The 25,381-nt window shown below is 33.5% G+C and overlaps 1 protein-coding gene across 1 annotated transcript; it reads left to right on the top strand.

The window, feature by feature from the left end:
- The first annotated feature begins 2,928 nt into the window (after positions 1-2,928).
- Positions 2,929-24,420, top strand: LOC111908482 (uncharacterized). Its single transcript, XM_023904310.3, has 7 exons — positions 2,929-3,066; positions 3,929-3,994; positions 18,117-20,795; positions 20,929-21,465; positions 22,030-22,689; positions 23,101-23,901; positions 24,044-24,420. The coding sequence occupies exons 3-7, from the start codon at positions 18,144-18,146 to the stop codon at positions 24,065-24,067; spliced, it is 4,674 nt and encodes a 1,557-aa protein (XP_023760078.1). The 5' UTR covers positions 2,929-3,066; positions 3,929-3,994; positions 18,117-18,143; the 3' UTR covers positions 24,068-24,420.
- The last annotated feature ends 961 nt before the right edge of the window (positions 24,421-25,381 follow it).

The raw sequence follows: 25,381 nt of genomic DNA, 5'->3' as shown, positions 1-25,381 counted from the left end.
CCGAGACCTTCGCATCTTACACTTTTGCACCTTATACTCATGCATCCGAAACCTGCGAAGCCCTCGCACTCCACTTCAGATTTTTGGCAGTTTCTGACTTTTCGTCATTTTTAAGAGTTTGTGACATCGGTTTTCCATAAAACTCATATTTTTCACATCCTAGACCCCCTAACTCATATTTTATGCACATCTTCAAGCTTTATTAATTATAAATCACACATTTGCATAAAATAATATCTAAAATTAAAAAGATATTATGTGACACAAGTGGACCAATTGGATCCACCATCAAGACCCATGTCACATTTATGTCACTTCTCTAGTCTCCATTGGTCAAATCATTATCCATCACACATCCCAACAAATCCACTTGCATTATTCTATCCTATATAAACATTTTTAGAAGATTTTCCTTCTTCATTTCTACACTTCCTTCCAAAATTCCACTATTCCTTCCATAAGAATCCCTCATTCTCTCTCTAAGTCACGTTTTCTTTACAAGAGGTGTTCTTGAGTCCTTTCCTCCTTATTGGTAAGTATTTCCTCAAACATCTAAGATTTCTACATACTTCCATGATAATATTAAGTCATTTACACACATATTCACATATTAGTCTCCATAGGATAATCAAAATCTCCAAGCACTCTTCAAGTGCTCTTGACTTGAAACTCTTCATCCTCAACCTTCCACTCATCAAGAAAACATATAAGGTGAGTTGATACCCCTACATTTTCGAGGTTTTTTCCAAGTTTTAAGAGGTGGGGGGGGGGATACAAGTTACATCACTAATTCATTATCTAAACTTAAAGATCTGCTTTTTACAGAAAAGTTGCGATCTGTTCATGGATTGTTTTACCCATCTTAAACTTAATATTTTTAAAAATTGTACAATATGAAAATAGTTAAGGTCTATACCTTTTTAAGGACTACTTGCATGCATTCATACGATTTTTCTACAATTTATGGTGATTTTTACAAAACTGTCTGTCATTTAAGAACAATTTCGTACCAGGTTGTGAAAATGAACATCTTCACTCTGGTTAGGAACCACCTAAGGACAGAACAAAATTTTTGGACAAAGTAGACTCATTTTCTAAGCTCCGAGAGTTTACGGATCCAGATTACGATTTATGATGATTTTTCTATAATTTTCTAAAAACGTGAACAGAAAAGCTAAAGACTCGCGTACTTCTGTTTGATGTAAAAATAAACGATTCAAGTATGGTTTGTGAATTTTCAACACTTTGTATCATGCTGAGCAAAGTGTATAATATTAAGGAAATGTGGATTTATTAATTTCATGCTATTTTATTTCCATGAAAAGGTGATAATATTACATATAAAGGTTTTCATCACTACAAAACATTTATGATAAACTATAATCGGTATAATTTATGGGTCTTATACACTATGAACTTACTATGGAAGATTATTATTCCACTTACAAAATGGTTTTTCATTTACACTATACGTAAACCCGTTGAATCTAATTTTGTGAGCCAAAATCTTCATGTACAAATCAGTGTACCTTCAAAAGTCCTGTATTATAACCGGGGTCTCCAGTAAGAGAGCGTGATAGTTGTGTACAAATCTATATTGGGATTGACAATCCCGCACCTAAGTTGCTTGCAACAACTAGACCGGCAGGTCTAGAGTGACAAATGTCATAACATTCCAACGCCTGAAGAACTTCGTAACAGGCCATCTATGTCGTTAGTACGGTTAATAACTCATATGGGGAAACAACGATACATATAGTTTACGGGGATACATTCACTCAAACGGTTTTATATAATTTAAAACTGCAACTCATTTTTAAAGGGAAAATATTATAAGTATGGAAAATACTTGTACATTTCGGTCTTTGGGTTTTTAGACTGCAACTTATTTTTAAAGAGAAAATATTGGATTTTCTGAAAGGAACACTATCTTTTTATAAAGAAAGACTTTCAACTCCACATTGTTATTTTGATCCCTTAAATTCCAACGTTACTCATTTTCTATCTATTACAATTCTAAAAATCTATGAAAGAATTTCTTAAACCTTGAACAATCTATGCATGTCAAGTGTTGGATAGAATGCCTGAAAGTAAATCTTCTTTATATTTCTTTTTCAATTGTTTATAAGTTTTGGTGTTGTTGGGTGTTTTTTTTCATCTACTCGATATTTGATCTACTTGTATTAGGAGGGAAATTATGACCTTTCATCTCGTTCAATAACTCATTAATTGACTTTTCCAAAGATGGAATCTTGACAATATGACTTGATGATTGTCGAATATGTGATAACAGATATTTCTTAAATTGTTAAATGTGCTTCACAACCCTCTTAGCTTTTCACCAACCATGTATGAATATATCTAGAAAATGAGCACTATGTGGGCATGGGATGTATGATTTTAGATCCAAGAAAATCTTGCGAGCTTGTTCAATTTTATTCTCTTTGCACAAAGTGTCAACTTTATGTGATTGTTTTTTAATATCTATTTATGAAAACTTTTTGTGTTGTAGGGATATTTTGGTCATTGTCAAGTATTTTCATTTAAATCATTTCTCTTTTTCTACATACCAAACAATATGGATAAATAACTAATTTCATTCCTTCTCATTCGAATAACCAAACATGACACTGGAATGGTAATGTACCATTCAATTACCTTGTCAATTCCATTAGCTGTCCATTCCATCTTTGTAATGAACATTTGTTTTACAATGGAAGATAGAAACAGGTAGAAAAGAGGGATAAGACAAAAAGTAGCTTCAACGAAATGTTAATCGCCAAAGTAATAGAAAATGGAGAGAAAAATGAAGAAATGAGAGGATTGTGAAGGATTAAATTAGGGTTTCTTCCCCTCAAAATCATCCCCCCATATTTGGCCTGATTGGGTGGGAAAGAAAATCATTCCCAAATTACCCTTGCTTTTCCAGCTTCACTAAAAAGAAATGACCATCGTTGCAGCAAAAACAACTCATACCTCCTTCTTCGGTAACCATCGCTGCTTGCTTCATCTATCTTCAACAGTAAAAGAATTGTTCTTCATCGGTAAAACCAAATCAAACCACAGGTATGTATTTAGTCTTTTCCATTCTTCACTGCGTTTTTTTCATCAACAAAAACGATTTTGATGTTTGATTACTCTGTGTCATCGTTCCTTTTAGCATATAAAACAAAATTGATTTTAACTTCTGATTACCTCATCGATTTTGAGTTTTGATTACTTCATCGATTTTGACTTTCACACTCCACAATTTTTCCATTTTCCTTCCTATTAGAGAACCACTTGTTTAGTAGTAATCACTCTAAAACCATCATCCACCATGTTCTTCTACTTATCAATAACTTCATCAATTCTTCAAGCATTGAAATAAGCATCAATCAATGTCTTGTAAATGTTGACATCACGTGATAAATACTGTACTAAATTGCAGCTTTTGTCCCTGTGAATTGCATCTTCTATCCACTGTGTTTTATTGTTGGTTGTTTAGGCCTGCTTTATATTGATTTTTTGTCTAGTCTTTCTTAAATGGTTACATCTTTTCTTGTTTATTGTAGCCATGAGAAAAGTGGTGTGGACTACCTTAATCACAGAATTAATGAAAAATTCTTTGTTCAGGAATAAATCTGAAAATTAAAATTTGGATAATATATGGATAGTCTGGGGTATATTATTCACTTGATATTGAATTAATATCATTATAAACTTTTTCTTTTACTTATGGCTAATTACTTGTTTCTAATCACTAAATTTTACTATTTTAATATTTATAGGACATTCAAAGCTTCCTGTAAGAGATTTGCCTTTAAATTATAATGAAAAGAGCATAAATAAATGAAAAGTTAGGATACCAAACCCACACCACACCCAAACTTCTAATACAAAATATTATTGATGCTTTTGTTTTTCTCTCTTTAAATGCCCTTCTCAGTACCTTATTTTGGATAGTTTGAGAGAGTTTCAAACAAGAAGATTGCAAGAACAAAGCAAAGTCCAGGTATTATTCTCTTTTCTTATGCATTATTCTACAAGCATTTTCTATAGAATCCATGATTTTTGTTTAGGCTTTTTTTTTTTTTTTTTTTTTTTTTTTTAAAGTGAACTTAGATTATGACTTCTGTGCTTTATGATTCATAAGATTTTTCATGAGTTTGGGATTTGGTAAAGAACGATGGTGAATACTAAGAGCAAGTGAATCTAGATGTAATATTCTAGTATATGATGATGAGAGAGAGATATATCATAAAATGACTACAAAATTGTTTTAGTTAGGAATTTGATCACTTAAATTAAAAAGACCCATGCTTAGAACATACTGCTTATGCTAATTAGTTACAAAGAATAACAATTTGCTCATATTTTTTGATGATGTTCAAGCTTATGGTACCAAACTAAATTATGACAAAATTGAATATCAGTCTTTGCAATTAACCTAAAATTTTGTTACTATCATGATGTTCAAAATTAGTATGCCACAAGTTTATCTTCAAATTCATTTTAGATCATGATATTGACTATATTTACAAATTACATCATAGTCTAGGGCACAAAGCAATACAATTGGAATCAGCTAAAGGAATCTAGGATGCATATATACTTATATAGTTAGTTGTTGGATTAGAGCATGTCTTATGTACCAAAAAACAACATAAATTTAAAGCAACCATTTCTAAAATACCGTAACTTTTCTTTTCTTTATTATTTTTTACAAAATTATTGTATTTATGAAAATATTCCAATAATTCCTTTATTTCCTAAAATCATCCAAAGCTAGGTTTAATGTCGATTTTAATTTGATTCTTAACTTTTGCACTCAATTTTAGTTTGATTTTGGGTCTATGTTTCGGTTGGTATTCAAGGGTATGCTATGCTGCACATGAATTATTACCCAACAGCTTAACATGTTTGCATCCGAATTATTAATGCCATCTTTTTCTTGAGCTTCACAGTGATAAAGAGTTTTGTTATATCTTTTGTACTATTATATGTAAAAAATATTGTATTACAATAAATATTTATTTACAAATTTTCAACCATAGTAAAGTTTGAGCATCGAAAACAAATTTGTCATTCGATTTTAAACTTTTCCCAAGATGTTCACCACGTCAAATCTTTTTATTAACATGGTTTTTTTTTTGTTTTTTTTTTTGTTTTTTTTGGTTTGTTTACAATTATAGTTTTTGAAAAGTTTTATTTCGTGTGTTTTACCGAATTCGTTTATCATTTGTCTGAAGTTGCTTAACTTGTTTTTTGAATTCCCGACAGTTATTTAAGAGGTGAAATTTTAATGCTTAACAAAAATAAAAGTACAATTGGTTGAAACATATATTTATATACTAACTTTTTAATCATTTTTAATTTGAAATAAGTAAATTACTATTTGAATAATATAACTTTTTAATAATATTTGATATATTTATTATTTCTAAAGAAAAATTGAATATTAGTGGCTTAGTGCTATATTAAGGATGGTGATATAATGAATTTAAAACAATGCAACTTGAAGAGTCGTCAACACAAAAAGAAATCTCTCATATTTTCTTTCTCAAAATAAAAATTCGGACACAACATTTAACATGATTCCGTCAATCTAGCCTACCTACCTACGTCCACAGAACAAACAAGAGAGAGATGATTTTATTAACTTTCAAGGACAATTACAATCACACTCACAAAGGTTGCACTTTAGTTTAGCTCTCAAAAGAAAAAGGATATCTTTTGCTTACAAACTACTGTAAAGGATGTGCTCTTAACATCACAATAATTAATCTCTCTATCCCATAGTGATCCATCCCACGTCCCAAGTACTCTTTTCTCTTTATGAAGTTATCAAACTTTAAGTGTCATTGCTTAGAAGCTTACTTCATTCCATACATACTTTTATTCTTCTCGGAAACCAAATTTTTCTTACCAAAAACTAAAAGAGCAGGTTGTGCCTTGTAGATTTCATCTGCCAATTTATCAAGGAGAAAAGCTTTATTCACATCTAGCTACTCTAGATGGATATCTTCAAAGGCTATTGTCGTCCTCACAACTGGAGAATCAACCTCTCCGTTCTGTTGGAATCCCTTGACTACAAATCTACTCTCATATGTCTTATTGCCATCTAACAAATCCTTAACCCAAAACATGTTTTTTCTGTTGGAAATCAAGCTTCCACAGGACCTGATCACACTCAAGCAACTGAAACGAGAAGGAAGAAAGAACACTCTTTTCGAGCAATTTTCTCTGGTTTATTACTTTTAATCAAAACTGAATACACATGAATAAAATGCAAGATACTACTGCTATTTAAAGGCTAAAAACAATCCTTATTTTACTCAAAAACAAAACAGAAAACAACGTCCACTTTCTCCTAAATAGCTGGTAAGGAAATGCCCATTTTCTCTAAAAACTCGGTCAAAAGCAGGACCTAGTCAGAGTTGACTTCCAACATTCTCCCCCGTTAACTCTGACTTATATCTTCCAGGTTTTCGACGCCTAACATGCTTAGCATCTCTGTGAACTTCAATCTTGGGAGTGCTTTAGTAAGAATGTCAGCCTTATGTTCCTCTCCACTGATATGCTCCACATGAATCAACTCTCTTTCAATGCACTGATGAATGAAGTGGTATCGGGTGTCGATGTGTTTACTCCTTCCATGGAAAACCGGATTCTTTATTAGCTTGATCGCAGATTTGTTGTCTACCAATAGCTTGACTTTCCCAGCTTCCTCTCCAGTTAATTCTTTCAACAAACCTCTCAGCCACAATGCTTGGCAGACCGCAACAGTTGCAACCATAAATTCAGATTCACACGAAGATAGAGCTACTGTGTGTTGTTTCTGCGAGCACCAAGTGATCAAGTTATCGGAAAGGTAAAATGTTGTTCCTGTTGTGCCTTTCCCATCATCCCGATCCATGTTGTAGCTGCTATCGCTATACCCAATTAGCTTCCCATCTTCACCTGGGTTATACATCAAGCCATGATTGATGGTGCTCTTCAGATACCTTAGAATCTGTTTTACTGCCTTGAGGTGGCTTACTCTTGGGTTTTCCATGTACCTGCTAACAACTCCTACCGAATATGCAAGGTCTAGTCTTGTATGAATCAAGTATCACATGCTTCCAATGAGACACCGGTACTCTGTAGCATTCACTAACTCTCCATTTTCATCCTTTGTCAAGGATAACTTTGGTTCCATAGGGTACTTTGAGCCATTACTGTCCATCATTCCAACCGTTTTTAATATTTTTTTCACTTACCCTGCTTGACCAATTGCAATGCCTTCTTTGGATTGGTTCACTTCTAAGCCAAGATAGTAAGATAACCTCCCCAGGTCACTCATATCAAACACTTTTTGCATTTGTTTCTTGAATTCAGCCACCTTTTCTTCACTAGAACCTGTCATGATCATGTCATCGACATAAATTCCGACTATCAACAACAATTTTGTGTTCTAAAGCTTGTACACCGCCTGTTCTTGAGGACACCTTCTAAAGCCGAATTCTTTAAGTGTTTTGTCTAGGCGTATATTCCATGCCCTTGGAGCTTGTCGTAGCCCATAAAGGGTTTTGTTCAACCGATACACCATGTGTTCCTTTCCTGTAATCACAAAACCATCAGGTTGAGAAACGTATACCTCTTTTTGTAGTTCCTCGTTCAGGAAGGCTGATTTTACATCTAAGTGGTGAACCTTCCACCCCTTCTTCGCTGCCAAAGCCAGTAATAGTTGAATAGTTTCCAACCATGCCACCGAGGCAAAGACCTCATCAAAATCTATGCCTTTCTGTTGTGCGTACCCCTTTGCTTCCAAACGAGCCTTGTGCTTCAATACTTTTCCTTCTGCGTCCCGTTTCAGCTTATACACCCATTTTAAACCGATTGGTTTCTGCCCCCTTGGGAGAGTGGTCAGATTCCATGTGTGGTTCTTAACGATGGAGTCAATCTCTCTTTTCATTGCCTCCTGCCAATCTTGATCAGTTGCTACTTCTGAATAGTTTGTTGGCTCACCATCCACAAGCATTAATTCTTCTAGTTCAACTTCTATTGGCTCCGTTTCATCATAAATTTCAGATAGATTTCGAAAACCTCGAACAGGTGTATGATCATACCTTGAAGAACTCTCGTCTTGGTGCGTATCTGTCGGTGAATTTTGCACGTTCGTTGTGTAGGGTGTGGCATCTGATGCATTTTCTGAGTCGTAACTAGCTCCAGGTGATGCGAGCAGTGGTGAAGGTGGATCGTTTACATTGTCTTGTTTGATAGGGTTTTCAACTTGGCCTCCAATTGTTTGCTGATGGGCTTCTCTTTTGTATCCATTATTCATAAATGTTTCAAACCAAGATTCTTTTGATGTGGGCTCATGACCTTGGATACCGGCCCAGACCCATTTTCGTTTCTCTTCAAAGATTACATCACGTGATACCACTACTTTATTTTCTTTAGGGTTGAAGAAACGATAAGCCTTTGTTCCAGGCCCGCTTCCTAAATATACCATCACCGTGCTACGATCACTGAGTTTCGTGGTCTGATTCTTGGGTTTCTTTACGTGTCCGACACAGCCAAACACTTTCAGGTGCTCAAGCGTTGGCTTCTTGTTCTTCCACCCTTCGTATGGAGTCATTCCTTTCACCCCCTTCATTGGAACTCGATTGATTATGTCGACAGCATGTCAAACTGCCTCCCCCCACAACGTATCTGGTACATACATCGTCTTCAACAGAGATCTAATGGCTTCGAGGATGGTACGATTGCGACGTTCCGCCACCCCATTCTATTGAGGGCAATACGGGGCAGTTAATTGCCGTTTGATTCCTTCCTGTTTACAAAAATCAACAAATTGTTGAGAGGTGAACTCCCCCCCTCGATCAGTCCGCAACCCCTTTAGCTTCAAGTGACCTTCACTCTCAACTTGTGCTTTGAACCCCTTGAAGGTTTTAAGCGCTTTATCCTTCCTTTTAATCATGTAAACCCACATATACCTACTATAGTCATCGATAATCAACATTAAGTATCGATTACCTGCCATTGTGGGTGGATCGATTGGACCACATAAGTCAGCATGGACTAATTCAAGGCGTTTAGCTGCACGCCATTCTCTATCTTTCGGGAAGGGTTGACGAGCTTGTTTAGCAACCAGACACCCTTCACAAACTTTGTTGGATGCTTTATATTTGGTACTCCTCGTACCAAGTTGTTTCTTACCATTGAATCGATGATTTGAAAGTTTATATGCCCCAACCTCGCATGCCAAAGCCAAGCTTCGTCATTAAGACTTGATGCGAGACATACCAGTTGAGTTGTGCGAAGCGCTATCTTGTACAGGCGGTTCTTTGACCTTTTCACCTTCATCATTAACCGACCACCTTCATCGTGTATTCTCAAGTATTCATGCACCATCTCAAATTTATATCTAATTTCAGTCATCTGTCCCAGACTCAATATGTTGCTGAGACTCAATATGTTGCTGTGTAGTGCTGGGATAAAGTACACCTCTGTGATTAGTTGTTCGCCATTTTTGCATTCCAGCAAAATAGAGCCCCTCCCCACGATTTGAACTCTAGAGCCGTCACCAAAACGTACCTGCCCAGTTATATTTTCATCAAGTTCAGCAAAGAATTCTCGCACCCCTGTCATATGGTTGCTTGCCCCATTATCTAGATACCATATTTCTTCACCCTTCTCATTCTTTGCCTCGTTTTGTTTTGGAAACACCTTCTCTTCATTTAGCAAGACCATGGTGACATCATCCTCTCCACACACAGTTAGAAGCAGTGTCGGTTCTTTTTCTTCTACTCGAGTCAGATTGGCTTCATCACCATTCTTCTTTGGTGCCTTGCACTCAGATGCATAATGGCCATGCTCCTCAAGTTGAAACATTTTATATGCTTCTTTTCCCTGCTCTTTTGGTAGTTGATCCCTGAATTTCGCTGCCAACTGGAACCTCCACGGCCTCCCCTACCTCGGGTACTTCCTCTACCACGTGATCCACTTCGACCACCTCTGTCATGATGTTGTGAACCACGACCTCTTCCATTCGATGAACTTCCTCCTCGAGTTTTCTGAACATTCTTAACATCTAACTTTAGTGAGTAGTAGAGTGCTCTGTTCATTAGTTGACCCGCTCCGAAGTCGTAAGCGGTCTTCGTATGCTTTCAGTCTACCGATTGCCTCATAAAATGGCATTGTCTCAATATCTGCATGTTGTCAATCGAGGCCACCAGTTGGAGGTAATTATCTGGAACTGAGTCAAGCAACTTTCTCACCAACAAACCATCTTCAAGAGTTTCCCTGAGACTGTTGTATTTTGCAATCATACCACTTAATTTTCCTGCAAAATCATCAATGGAATCTCCGTCCTTCATCCGTAACGCCTCAAATCACTTTTGAGTGTATGCAATCTTGCCTTTTGTACCCTATTTGCTCCCAGGTACCTTAACTTCAAAGATTCCCAAACCTCTTTTGCTGCCCTTTTCTTCGCCACTTGCAGCAGAATGTCTTCCGGTATTGCTTGAAAAAGAAAAGACCGAGCCGACTTGTTCTTTTTCTCATCCACAGCTTCTCCGTTTACTGGTTCAACGGATTCCCATATTCCCTGGGCATCCATTATAGCTTCCATTTTGATCGCCCACATGGTGTAGTTCGTGGGAGTCAACATCGGACATTGAAATGGCACTCCACCATTGTCTCTTGTAACGGTTTGACTTGAAGATGACATTGTTTTGTACCAGATGTATTTTGGCATAAACTGAACCTGGTTAGCTCTGATACCAAGTGTTGGAAATCAAGCTTCCATAGGACCTGATCACACTCAAGCAACTGAAACGAGAAGGAAGAAAGAACACTCTTTTGGAGCAATTTTCTCTGGTTTATTACTTTTAATCAACACTTAATACACAGGAATAAAATGCAAGATACTACTACTATTTAAAGGCTAAAAACAATCCTTATTTTACTCAAAAACAAAACAGAAAACAACATCCACTTTCTCCTAAATAGCTGGTAACCAAATGCCCATTTTCTCCAACAACTCGGTCAAAAGCAGGACCTAGTCAGAGTTGACTTCCAACATTTTCTACAGTGTACGCAACTCATCTTCCATAGCTTTCTCCTACTATATGGAGTCTTTCATCATCAAAGCCTTTGGATTTGACTCAGGTAAAGTAATTAGTTAATGGAGAGTACTTGACTCGAGTACCTTATTTTGTAATAGATCTCTAGCTAGTAGGAGGTTTGATCTCTACATTGTCTGTAACATCACCGTAATTTCACCCTCTTACATATTATCACCAGTTTTCCTACTCTCTCTAGGTTTATCAGAGCTTCCAATTCTTCATGAACTTTCACATATCTTTTCAATAGTGATTGGTATTGGCGGATTGCCTATCTTCGGAAAAGTGACAATCTTCTTATTGCCAATAATAGATAGCATATAAATAGCTATCGCAGTCTTTAGATCTTCCTATGGATACTAGCATTCAGTTTCCTCCTCACTCATATACACAAGACTTTGGTGTCGTACTTGTAGGTGTCCGAAACTTCTTCGACTACACGTGTTTCAACTTCAAAAACCTCGACTATGGGGGTGTTTAGATTAGTTTTTTAGTTTATTGCTTATAGCTTATTTGTGGTAGGAATAAGTAATAAGCAATAAGCATGGGGAGGGATGCTTATTAAAATTAGCTTATTTAGCTTAATAAGCTGGATTTTATCCAAACACTCAAATTAGCTTATTGTGAGAATAAGCAATAAGCACCTCTTTTTTTTCCTATCCAAACACCCCCTATATATAGTGTACCATGTTTGAGACATTTAGCAACAACTATGTTCTCTTTCATCACATTCAATTTTTGATCACCAAAACTAACATGATGACCCTCATTATCAAGCTGCCTAATTGATATCCATATTCTCTTGAGATCTAATATCAACTATCTAATCACACAAACCTTATTCGCTACTAAAGGCCCTTCATATATGTTATATAGTTCCTTGATAAAACCATGAGTATTCTCCACATGGAAAATGTTGTAAGCAACGTTATTTGCCAAGGATAATCTGACAACACCAAGTGCATGCCGATCTAATAAATCCTAATCCTCCTGATTCCTAAGAAATTTTTTTTGTTCCGACAAAGGTTGATTAAAATTCTTTTGGTAGAGGTAGTCGTTGATTTGCATTTTCCAGAAACCGATTGGTACATTAATGAACACAATAGTTGCTACAAACATTTGAGCATTTCTCTCTCTCTCTCACTATATATATATATATATATATATATATATATATATATATATATATATATATATATATATATATATATATATATATATAAAGCATTTTAGACATCTCTTGAAATTTACGAGGTACCACACCTACTACATCATATGCAATCAATTTATGCTTACCCTTCAATACACAATATACAACTTGTTGAAACATAAGTTTTATAAAAGGAAACCATTTTATCAAATAATTACTTTCCATCTTTATTCCCCCAATCTTGGTCCCTCCATCAAATTTGTCTCTCACATTCATCTCTACAATTCGTGTACTTTTTTCAATATTGGTGCAAACCCTTTGTTTAATATTAGTGTTCATCTCTACAATCCATCGTATACTTTTTTCAACACTTTATTGGTGTTTCTTTTTTATAATAATTTTTGGAAGATAAAAAATTGCTTAATTTGAATGTTTGCCAAATGAAAGGACCGGTAGTAATTATGTTTGTGGTTGGATTTAAGATTTTTATGTTGGCTTATGACCATTTCGACACATATGGAATTAGTTATATTTGATTTTGCTTTTGTTTTAATGTGGATGTCTAAGTGTTATTTACCATTTCAATTTTTGATTATCAATATGATAGTAAATTACATTTTTTCCCAATTGAGTATAATTTTCTTATTTTTGGTCCCAATAAATATTTTGTTTGCAATTTTAGTCCTAAAAGGTTTATTGTTTCAATTTTGGTCCTTGTTGTGGTATCATTAATATTTATAGTCCAATTTCGATTCTGATTACTATACTTTTACGTTTATATGTTTCATGTTATTTATTATTTAATTTATATTTAAACATTAATCATAACAATTTGCTCCCAGATTTGCAATAAAATAAAACCCAACCCCAACAAGCAATGAGTCGTGCTTTACGTATACAACCAAACCAAGACAACCACATTCATTTATTTAAACTAAAACCATAACAAGCTTTTATTTTTATTGTAAAATAGCAGCAAATTTATTTTCAAACCAAGAGCAACCTACTTTCATTTTAATGTAAAATAGCAGCAAATTTATTTTTAAAGCGAGAGCAACATACTAAGATACTTAAACTTTATCCAAAAGTAACAACTTACTTTTATTTTAAACCAAACTAACAAGGTACTTATATATTTAAACTAAAAAACCATTGTACTTTTATTTTTAACCAAAACCAAAACCACAACAAACATTTATTTTAAACTAAACAACGTACTAAATGCCACCTGTCGCATTAAATTGTTACGCAATCATTCATAAAAAAGCATCAAGCATCCACCGCCCCAATCCCCGACCATTGCATTGTGCGAGTACCATACTACTATATATATATATATATATGGAAAAGTGAATATGTGGCTGTCATGTATGTAATGTTAGGTATAGAACCATCAAAATCGACTTTATTTTGATTAAAAAATACATTTTTCTTTAATATTTAGCTTCCTATTGCCTTTAAACTTATATTATATTTTATTTGGTGATTTATCTTCAATATCTATCTATTTCAAATGTGTTTTTTATTAGATCTTTAATAGGTTTCATAACTTCCTTCAATACCTATCTTATGTATACTTGTATGGGTTTTCTATGATGTCTTATGGAAAGCAGTTTATTGAGTTTTTTTAATGAATAATTTTAATCTTTCAACGTATTTTATATATTAAATTTCAATTGAAGACCTACAAATAGTTGGTAAAATATTTTTATATATGGTTTGTGATGCTCTTATATATGGTTTGTGCTGCAAAATCAAACTTATAAAATTCCATAAAAATATATACAAAGCTTAGCATAAGTTCTAATAGAGGATACAAGAAAGATGGTAGAGAGATTCGATGACATTGTGTTAAAAATCTATAGTTTTTGGATGGTTCTATACCTAACATTAGGTACATGACAACCATATATTCCCTAAGCCCATATATATATATATATATATATATATATATATATATATATATATATATATATATATATATATAATTCTTCAACATTAAGAGGTATAAGTTTTATAGCATACTATACAATTAGAAAATGCATAAATCGACTCTCCTAAATCTTAGGTTTTATTTCTTTCTCCACTTCATGTAACCATCGGTTAACCTATAAAGTTGAATAGTATATATTATTAAACATAAAAAACAATCCTATTGTGCTTGAACAAGCTAATAATTCTTAACTGTATATATTAAATCGGATCCTATATTTATCGAATTTAAATTTGGAATCATGAATTTTTTTTCACGTACAATTTATATCCCGAATTCCGGTATTGTCTATAAATCTTCTAATGAAAATCAAACCATCATCTCACCCTTTGTCGCCTTTATAAGTGATGCTAAAGTTGTCGATCTTGATAGTTTGAGGGTATAAATCTTCTCGTGAGTGTATGGGTTGAACCCAAGAAACCAAAAAACCATCCAAACCGATCTCAGAACCCACGAAATTGAACCTATCAGAAACCGATCCTATTGGGTTCTAAAACCAGAAACAACCATTTATGGGTTGGGTTGGGTTTGGGTCCAAAACCGACCCAAATCGACCCATGCACAACTCTACTGTTGCCCATCTATTAAGTCTATATCATATTCTAACGTGAAATGATTATGAATGAAATTTGGCTATATCTTGTAGGTTTTGTTATTGTATATGGAAGTCGTTGCATTTATAATGCGCTATATTAGTCACCAAAGATATTTGAATACGAAAACTTTAATTAGTGAAAAAACAACCATTTGAAAGTTTTTTATAGGACCATCGCTCTTTAAACGATTGCTATTGTTAGAGTATGGGTTTTCCTATTTGAAAGTTTGTACAAGTTAAGATCAATCTTTTAGAAAATTATAATCACTTAACTGCCTTTCGCTTTTCAAAAATTAACCATATTACAATGCTAAAAGTTATAATAAGATGTCATATAATTATGATGGGCCACTTACAAGCTTGAAAATTAATATTCTAATGTTTTTCCTAATAATGCAAGAAATCATAAAATCTATTTATTTTTCATTATTTCGTACTTATTATATCTTGTAACCTCATTAAGATTTACCATATAATGCAAGAAAATCATAAAATCTATAGCTAATACCTTTTAAGGTTGACTTTCGGAAGGAAATAATATATCGATCGAACCATCCATTTACTGTAGAAAATTATATCCCGATGCATTGCACGGGTGTATATATATATATATATATATATATATATATATATATATATATATATATATATATATATATATATATATATATATATATAGGATATAGATCCGGTAAGAATTTTTTTTTGCTAGGAAGGTAAGAAGTTTTTTTTCTACATATTTTTTTGACGAACAAAATAAATGAATCACTAGATGATTCATTTGTAAGATGATTCACAAGAAAAAATTCCCAAAAAAACATTTTTATGATTCATTTTTAAGTAAATTAAGAAAAAATTCATTTTTATGATAATTTTAGTGAATAACAACAAAATCATTGTATAAATGAATCATCGAGATGTTTTTTTGAGATTTTTTTCTTGTGAATCATCTTACAAATGAATCATCTAATGATTCATTTTGTTTGTTCGTGAAAAAAATATGTAGAAAAAAAACTTCTTACCTTCCTATCAAAAATTTCATTCTTATTTGATCTTGACTCTATATATATATATATATATATATATATATATATATATATATATATATATATATATATATATATATATATATATATATATAGGGTTTGGCTCCGGTGATGTGTTCGCATGCTACCCACATTAGTGGTAATTAATACAAACTCGAGGATTTAATCACGTGCGACGAATGTTCATGGAACGTTATTTAAGTGGGTTTTATTATTTATTTTCTTTTATTTTCATTTATATTCGATTTTTAAAATTTTTTTAACATTTAAATAGATATATACTCTGTTTTCATGTTTTTTATTTTTGTTTTTGTTTTTATAAGAAAAAATTATTTTTTTTTCTTTTTCTTGTTTCGCTTTTCATTTTTTTTAGTGTCTTTACTACAACAAAACTCATCTTGGAGAAAACTATAAAATAAGTCAAAGTACATTGTTATTAACGTCCATTCTCATATAAACATCATAAATAAACAAATAGTGCAAGACTCACTATGCATTGCAACTAAGTTCCCAAACCCTTAGTCATCCCAAGTAGAACTGCTCATCTTAAATTGTTTAGGTTTAAACTCTCATCTCACAAATAATCACTACAAGTCACATTAATAGTCACTATGAATCACCACAAGTCACCATAATACTCTCTATAAGTCACCACAAGTCACCTTAATACTTGATATGAGATACCATAATACTCGTTATTAGTCACTAAAGGCCATTATTATACTCGCTATAAGTCACCATAAGTCATTACTTCCCTCGTCTATATGCATGCAATCAAACTTTAAGACTAAAATTAGCATCATGAAAACGCCATCTCTTACTTAATTTTCTGTAGATCAAATTGGGGTAAAATGCGAGGGAAGAGAACTGGTCTCACTTATACATATTTAATTACTTGACACCTTAACCCCCTCCAAGATCTATTCTTTCATTTTCGCCACTAAGGAACTAGTTTTTAATTGATACTTGTCTGATTTATCCCTCCCTCATGTATTTTCTATTTTAAATACAAATTATTATCCTCTTTACCTTTTAATCTAAACCTTTTACTAACTCATTTTCTTATTCTTTATTTTCAATTTATGATTTATTTTATTTAGTTTACCACAAGTTTTGTTTTCACTATTTAAGGCAAAAAAACTATGGGATCAAATTGAAGATGTTACAATGGAAGGATCCACTAAAATAGATATATGTTTTTTTTTTACATCAAAAAACACTTTATAAGGAAAAATGCTAGTGAGAAGCTTGGATTACAAGTCTATGACGCATTCTAATTTTGGATCCATACATTAGTTCTACAATTAATAATAATCGCTTTCTTAGTTCCAATATTTAACCAATTGAATGCTAACAATTTAACCTCATCTACTAGATCCTTGCTAGTTTTAGTGGTGTTGTTGAAGACGATTCAAGTTTTTGCATCTCTAGAGCATTAGTATAAACAAAAAACTATAATTGAATAGTACATCTCTTCTTTTTTTGGAATGGAACGATAATATTGCCATAAAAAATATGTAGAAACACATCATTTTCAATGAAATGACAAAATAATCATTTTTACTATCGAGCGATTTCAACAAGTGTAAACTCTACTATGTTTTTAACTGATGTATAACCATAATTATAATTAAATCCAAAGTCAAAATGATAGATAAGTGTTAGTCATTATTAAAAATGATTTATTGTCATTTTGATTGAAAATTATATGTTTCGACATATTTCTATGGGGATACTGTTGATTGATTTGAACAAATAAAGAATTAACATAATTATATTTTTTCTTATAGTAATGTTTTGGGATATACAACTTTAAACAATAAGCAACATCTTGGCTCTAGACATGAGCTAATATTAAATGCATCTTTAATTATAAAGTTGACTTCTTTACACATTACATCACCTATAAATTCCAACCTTAATCGATAGAATTAATCTAGAATGCATGTAATTGCTATCATCATCTTTAACATATTCACATTTTAATGTTTTTATAATTAGCCCATGAAAACCATTTACTTGATTTATATTACTAGCATCGTCCTTAGAACTCTATAACATTGTATTTTAAACTCATTTCAATTATAAGATAACTTGTTTTATGGAATACATCATTTATTCGACTAACTATGGGCCAAAGTTAATACAACTTTACTAAATTCATCCAATAGGACGTGTAATTGCTCTGTCCATTATTAATTTCCACATAATTATGTATGATTAATTATTGGCTACTATGTAGGTGCTACACAAGTAAGCATATCCAACAATGGAAGCAACTAATGAAATCATGAAACAAGTTATTCCAATTTTGATGGTTCCCATTAACGATTACCTACGTTACATTATTTCTTGCATGAAGTATGTGAGGAACATGGATATTAAAATGACGGAGTTAAATGCTGCAAGATTCAGCGTTGAAGAACACATGATGCGAAATACTAGTAATCATCTTGAGGTTCCAACCTATGTCGAGGGTTGGTTGAAAGATGTAGGAAAAATCATGGCAAAATCCGAAAAGGTTCTTAGTGAAGTCGTTAGTTGCTTTAATTTAAAGATTAGGCACAAGGTAGGGAAGAATGCCTTCAATATAATTGAGGAGATTGATAGTGTGATGAGACGACACTCTCTAATTACTTGGACTGATCATCCCATTCCTCTGGGCAAAGTACTCGATTCAATGAAGGCATCCACCTCCACCCCATCAATTGAACACAATGTATTCCGGTCAAGAGAGGTGACTTTTAAAGAAGCACTAAAAGCACTTGGATCGAACCACAAAGGTCACATGGTAGCCTTATGTGGGATGGGCGGTGTGGGGAAGACCACGATGATGAAAAGGATAAAAGACGTTGTGGAAAAGAGGAAAATGTTCAATTATATTGTTATGGTGGTTGTAGGCGAAAAGACAGACCCTATTGCTATTCAGAAAGCTGTAGCAGACTACCTTCGTATAGACCTAAGTGAAAGCACTAAATCAGCCAGAGCAGATAAACTTCGTAAATGGTTTAATGACAACTCTGATGGGGGTAAGAATAAGTTCCTCATAATACTTGATGATGTTTGGCAATTTGTTGATCTAGAAGATATCGGTTTAAGTACTTCTTTACCAAATCAAGGTGTCAACTTCAAGGTCTTATTGACATCACGAAAGAAAGATATTTGCACAATGATGGGAGTTAAAGATAATTCAATTATCAATGTCAAAGTCTTAGAAGAAGAAGAAGCACAAAATTTGTTCCTCCAATTCGTAGAAATTTATGATCGGGAGCTTCATCAGATACGGGTAGATATAGTAAAGAAGTGTTGTGGTTTACCCATTGCCATAAAAACCATGGCCTTAACTCTTAGATATAAAAGCAAGGATTCATGGAAAGATGCACTCTCCCGTTTAGAGGACCATGAAACTGAAAATGTTGCAAATGAAGTTTTCGAGATGAGCTACCGCAATCTCCAAGATGAGGAGACCAAAGCCATTTTTTTGCTTTGCAGTTTGTTCCCCGAAGACTTTGATATCCCTACCGAGGATTTAGTGAGATATGGGTGGGGATTAAATTTATTCAAAAAAGTGTATACCATTAGAAAGGCAAGAACGAGGTTGTATTCTTGTATTGAGAGACTCATGGATTCAAATTTGTTAATTGAAAGTAATTATGTTGGGTACATCAAGATTCACGATTTGGTGCGCGATTTTGTTTTAGATATGTATTGTAAAGCTGAGCATGCTTCAATTGTCAGCCATGGTAATATGCATGGTTTTATTGAAAATAATATGACCGACTCTTGCACAGCAATTTCATTATCATGTGAGAGTATATCTGAGTTTCCAAGAGACCTTAATTTCCCAAATCTAACGATTTTGAAACTTATGCATGGAGATAAGTGGCTAAGGTTTCCTCAAGACTTTTATAAAGGAATGGAAAAGCTTCAGATAATATCTTACGATGAAATGAAGTATCCATTACTTCCTTCATCACCTCAATTCTCAATAAACCTTCGAGTGCTTCAACTTCATGCATGTTCATTAAGAATGTTTGATTTCTCATGTATTGGAAATATGTTGAACTTGGAAGTGCTCAGCTTTGTTGATTCTGGAATTGATCGGATACCTTTGACAATTGGAAACTTAAAGAAATTAAGGCTACTTGATCTGAGATGTTCTCATGGTCTTTGTATAGAACAGAGTGTCTTGAAAAATTTGATCAAACTTGAAGAACTTTATATTGGAAATTCATCTGGTCTTATAGATGATAACTACAATGAGTTGTCAAAGCGTTCAAGCAACCTTTTCGCATTAGAATTAGAGTTCCTTAATAACAAGGATCAAATGAAGAATGTGTCATTTAAGAATCTTGAACGATTCAAGATATCAGTGGGACGCCGTTTAGATAGATATATCAGTGAGAGTAGTCACCCATATGAAAACACGTTGCAGTTAGTGACCAGCAAAGGTGACATACTAGACTCGAAACTTAATGAGTTGTTTGTGAAAACTGTGGTGCTTTGTTTAAGTGTAGATGACATGACTGATCTTGAAGATGTTGAGGTAATATCTTCAAATTCTTATCAATCCTCTTCATTATGCAATTTAAGAGTCCTTATCGTTTCTGGTTGTGCGGTGTTGAGATACCTTTTCAAACTCTGTGTTGCAAACACTTTGTCAAATCTTGAGCATATGGAAGTTTATGAGTGCGATAATATGGAAGAAATCATACATAATGGGACTGTGGGTAGTGGAAAAGAAACAATTACATTCCCCAAGCTGAAATTTTTATCTTTGGGTAGACTACCGAAGCTATTAGGTTTGTGCCTTAATCTCAACAAAATTGAGTTACCACAACTCATAGATTTGAAACTTAAGGGCATTCCAGGTTTCACACGCATTTTTCCACTGGAAACATCTACTTTGTTTAAGGGAGAGGTAGATATATACATGCTTTATGTAAATACAATTTAAATAATCTTTTATACTAAAAGTTTGAAAATGTACTTGTAATTTGATTGTGTGATGTATTATTTTTGGATGTGGCTATTAAGGGGTGATTTTTTTGCAGGTTGTGATTCCTAAGTCGGAGACACTTCAAATTAATGACATGGAGAACTTAAAGGAAATATGGCCTTGGGAACTTAATAGAGATGAGAAAGTTAAATTGAAAGAGATTGAAGTGAATAATTGCCATAACCTTGTGAATCTATTTCCGTGCAATCCCATGTCTCTGCTGCATCATCTTGAAGAACTTAAAGTCAAGAATTGTGGTTCCATTGAATCGTTATTCAACATCGACTTGGATTGTAATGGTGCAATTGGTGAAGAAGACAACATTAGCAGCTTAAGAAGCATCAAAGTGGTGAACTTAGGGAATCTAAGAGTGGTGTGGAGGATAAAAGGTGCATATAACTCTCGTCCCCTCGTCTATGGCTTTCAAGCTGTTGAAAGCATAAGTATTGAAACATGTGAGAGGTTTAGAAATGTATTCACACCTTCCACCACCAGTTTTGATCTGAGAGCACTTAGGGAAATGAATATAAGGGATTCCGGTGAAAACAAGCAAAACAGCGAATTAGTAGAGAGTAACCAAGTGCAAGAGCAGGTATGACTTTCAATTGAACTTTCTTACATGATTAAGGACTAATCTTTTCTGTTGGCCAGGTTCCAGCCGGTCTCCATTAGCACCCAGAAAATTATTCACTTCTCATCATTTAATTTATGCTTGAAACTGATTTTGCTTTAATTTACGCACATCATTCAACAGCCCTTTAAAATATGTTACCCAAAACGAATTTCATCATCAACCAAATTGATAGAAAACCTTTGAGTTGGCTATTTCAACTAGAAGATATGAGTATTTTTAGCTGCTTGTTGTGCTAAACAAACATATGCTTTCTCAATTTCATTGATTTTGCATTCTAAAATTTTTGGTTGTAGAGTGGTGTGTCATTTATTTGATCTTCAGTGAACCCTGGCATTATTTATAAAAAACGGAAACTGTATTTTTCATATGGAGAACACTGGTGTTGATTTAGCATTAAAATTAAAATGTTGAATTGGTTTTCTCATACCACAGTTTTGTATATGTATGTAGTTTTGTAACATACAATTAAGCTCTGGTAAGTATATAGTTTAATTTTACATCAAATTTCCACGCGTTTTGCAGTTTTTAGAAGCAGGTGTCGCTTCTTGGAGTTTATGCCAATACGCTAGAGAGATAGAGATATATAAGTGTGATGAATTGTCAAGTGTGATTCCATGTTATGCAGCAGGACAAATGCAAAAGCTTCAAGTGCTGACAGTAAGGTCTTGTGATGGGATGAAGGAATTATTTGAAAAGAGTGGTTGTGATGAAGGAAATGGTGGAATTCCAAGGCTAAATAACGTAATTATGCTTCCCAGTCTAAAGATATTGCACATCACATGTTGTAGGGGTTTGGAACACATATTCACATTCTCTGCACTTGCAAGCATGAGACAGCTCGAAGAGTTAACTATAACATATTGCAAGGCCTTGAAAGTGATTGTGAAGAAGGAAGAAGACAATGCATCATCATCGTCATCGAAGGAGGTTGTGGTCTTGCCTCATCTAAAGTCCATTGTACTATTGGATCTACCTGAGCTGGAGGGTTTCTTCTTGGGGATGAATGGATTCCTATGGCCTTCATTGGATATGGTTGGGATCATTGATTGTCCTAAAATGCTGGTATTTGCACCTGGTGGGTCCACAGCCCCCCAACTCAAGTATATACACACAGGATTAGGCAAACATACTCTTGGAGAATGTGGTCTTAACTTTCATGTCACAACTGCTGCACATCATCAGGTATAATTACTTGTGTGTGTGTGTGTGTGTGTATATATATATATATATATATATATATATATATATATATATATATATATATATATATATATATATATATATATGGCATCATCAAATTAAGAAACCATGAGGCCAAGTAAAAGTATTAAAACAAAATGATACCAGTTTGGGTCTAATCTTTTGTTGCCACTTGAATCAAAATTTTCCAGAACGTATTCTGCATATCTAACTTAATTTATGAGATCAAATATAGTACTCCATGAATTGGATAACTTTTAGTTGGATTTATAATTAAGTACTATCGTGATTAATAATTATAATCTCTTGTATATTGTTCAAATTAGTACAATATATGATATTTCAAATGTTTTTGTTTAACATATGCCTACATTTTCTTTATTGGACTTGCAGACACCATACCCCAGCTCATACGGGATGCCTTGGTCTTTTCATAACTTGATCGAGTTAGATGTAAACATAAACAGTTATGTTAAGAAGATTATTCCATCTAGTGAGTTGCTGCAACTGCAAAAGCTGGAAAAGATAAATGTATTCTCATGTTGGGAGGTAGAGGAGGTATTTGAAACTGCATTCGAAGCAGCAGGGAGAAATAAAAATAGTAATTGTAGTAGTGGTAGTGGTTTTGATGATACGTCACAAACTACTACTACTACTCTTTTCAATCTTCGAAACCTCAGAGAAATGAAGTTGAATTATCTACGTGGTCTGAGGTATATATGGAAGAGCAATCAATGGACAGTATTTGAGTTTCCAAACCTAACAAGAGTCGATATATGGGGATGTGATAGGTTAGAACATGTATTTACTAGTTTCATGGCTGGTAGTCTATTGCAACTCCAAGAGCTACGTATAGAGAACTGCAAGCATATTGAAGAGGTAATTGTTAAGGATGCAAGTGGTGTTGTAGAAGAAGAGGAGGAACGAACTGATGGCAAAATGAAAGAGATTGTGTTACCTCATCTAAAGTCCTTAGTACTTGGAAGTCTTCAATGTCTTAAGGGGTTTAGCTTCGGGAAGGAGGATTTTTCATTCCCATTATTGGATACTTTGTGCATTAAGTATTGCCCAGCAATAACAACTTTCACCAATGGAAATTCTACAACTCCACAGCTAAGAGAAATAGAAACAAGTTTTGGCCTGTTTTATGCTGCAGGGGAGGATATCAACTCCATTATAAAGATGAAACAAGAGGTAAATACATGTTCCTTGATTTAATAATTCTTAGAGTACATTTCAAAACTAGTCATGTATGTTGTTTTGTTACTGTCAACAGCCTAGCTTGGATCCTTCTCAAAAAATTCAACTTTATATTTATATACTTTAATTCATGCAGGAATTCAAAAGACACCCATATTAATGTCAAGTAAATAATAAAGGTTAACTCTATTTCCAAGCACTCATTGTTGGCTATAACCTATTTTTCTCCTATGCATCAATGGTATGTGATTCGTGCATTTCTGACTTGCTCTTCATGAGGATGTAAATTCTGATGTTGGACTACAAATGGTGTATCCTTTTTGCTTCCAAAGACAGTATCAAGAATCGCTGGAGATAAGTTACAATGATTTCAACCATTCTGTATCTTTGAAAACTGTGACATTCATGTCCACGTTTTTTAGTACTCAATTCCTTTCCTAATTGTATTCAATCAAAAGTGCATAACTGTTTATCATTATTCTTAAACATAATTATAAGATTCATTTGTCATCATTATTGGTAATTGTTATTGGTTGAGTAGTATCCTGAATACTTGGTTCTTTGGTGAAACCTTTTGTATCCAAACAAATTTTCTAATATAACAATAATTATACAAAGAAGTTTTGTTATGTGGGCTTGGTTTCTAAACCCACAGGTGCTATCAATTCTTTGAGGCCACATCTATTTATACATAGAAAATGTAACCTTCTGTTGTAAATATTTTATATCGGAGGGATGAGATTTTTCAAAAGCCTTGAATGGCAATTACATATTGGATGATCATTACTTACGGAAACAAGTCAGTAAAAATCACTTCTTCTACTAAGCCCTCAAAATAAAAGTACACCTAATAAAACCTTTTATAATTAAGTGTAGTTTTATTTTTTTGAATTTATTCAATTAATGAAGACAATACTCAGTCAAGTAAAGCTATATGTGGGTGCTTCTTTATGACATAATGCAAAAAGAATGTCTTAATAGAGAAAATCAAGAAGATGTTTCTCCATCAAGTTCTAATTTTCAAAAATTTACCCTCATTGTTTTCTTCCATTCCTTTGAGTGTCATGGTTTTCTCAAATGTGTTTAAGCATCATTTATTAGGGAAAAACAATGAACAGGGCCTTAGTGTCTTGTATTCAAGAAGTCAAAGGGATATAATAATAGGTTTCAACATTAGAATGCTTGGTTAATGCTTGTCTATATCAAGCCAACCTTAAAGCACATACCATGAAAGCAATTGGACGAAGAACTTGAGATACTTACAATTTCCTTCTACATGAAAGCAACAATCTAATTAAACTTTACCAGATATGCTATTCTTTAGCATCTCAGTAATCTTGAAAAAGTAAATTCAAAAGATCTGAAATTAAGAGTATCTGTAAACAATTAGGAGATCATATTAACCAATGCATGCAAGGCCCGGACACAGTCAAAACATACAAAACATTAAACGACAATGTTAAAGTTCAATGCA

This window comes from Lactuca sativa, chromosome 2, assembly GCF_002870075.4.
Source record: "Lactuca sativa cultivar Salinas chromosome 2, Lsat_Salinas_v11, whole genome shotgun sequence".
NCBI classification, from domain to species: domain Eukaryota; kingdom Viridiplantae; phylum Streptophyta; class Magnoliopsida; order Asterales; family Asteraceae; genus Lactuca; species Lactuca sativa.
This window is presented reverse-complemented; position numbering and strand designations above follow the sequence as displayed.

Bases quoted from the DNA above. Each gene is read 5' to 3' on its own strand.
- LOC111908482 (XM_023904310.3), top strand. From the start codon at position 18,144: ATGGAAGCAACTAATGAAATCATGAAACAAGTTATTCCAATTTTGATG. The intron at 20,796-20,928 runs GTAGATATATAC...ATTTTTTTGCAG, and splicing joins CTACTTTGTTTAAGGGAGAG to GTTGTGATTCCTAAGTCGGA. The intron at 23,902-24,043 runs GTAAATACATGT...TAATTCATGCAG, and splicing joins TTATAAAGATGAAACAAGAG to GAATTCAAAAGACACCCATA.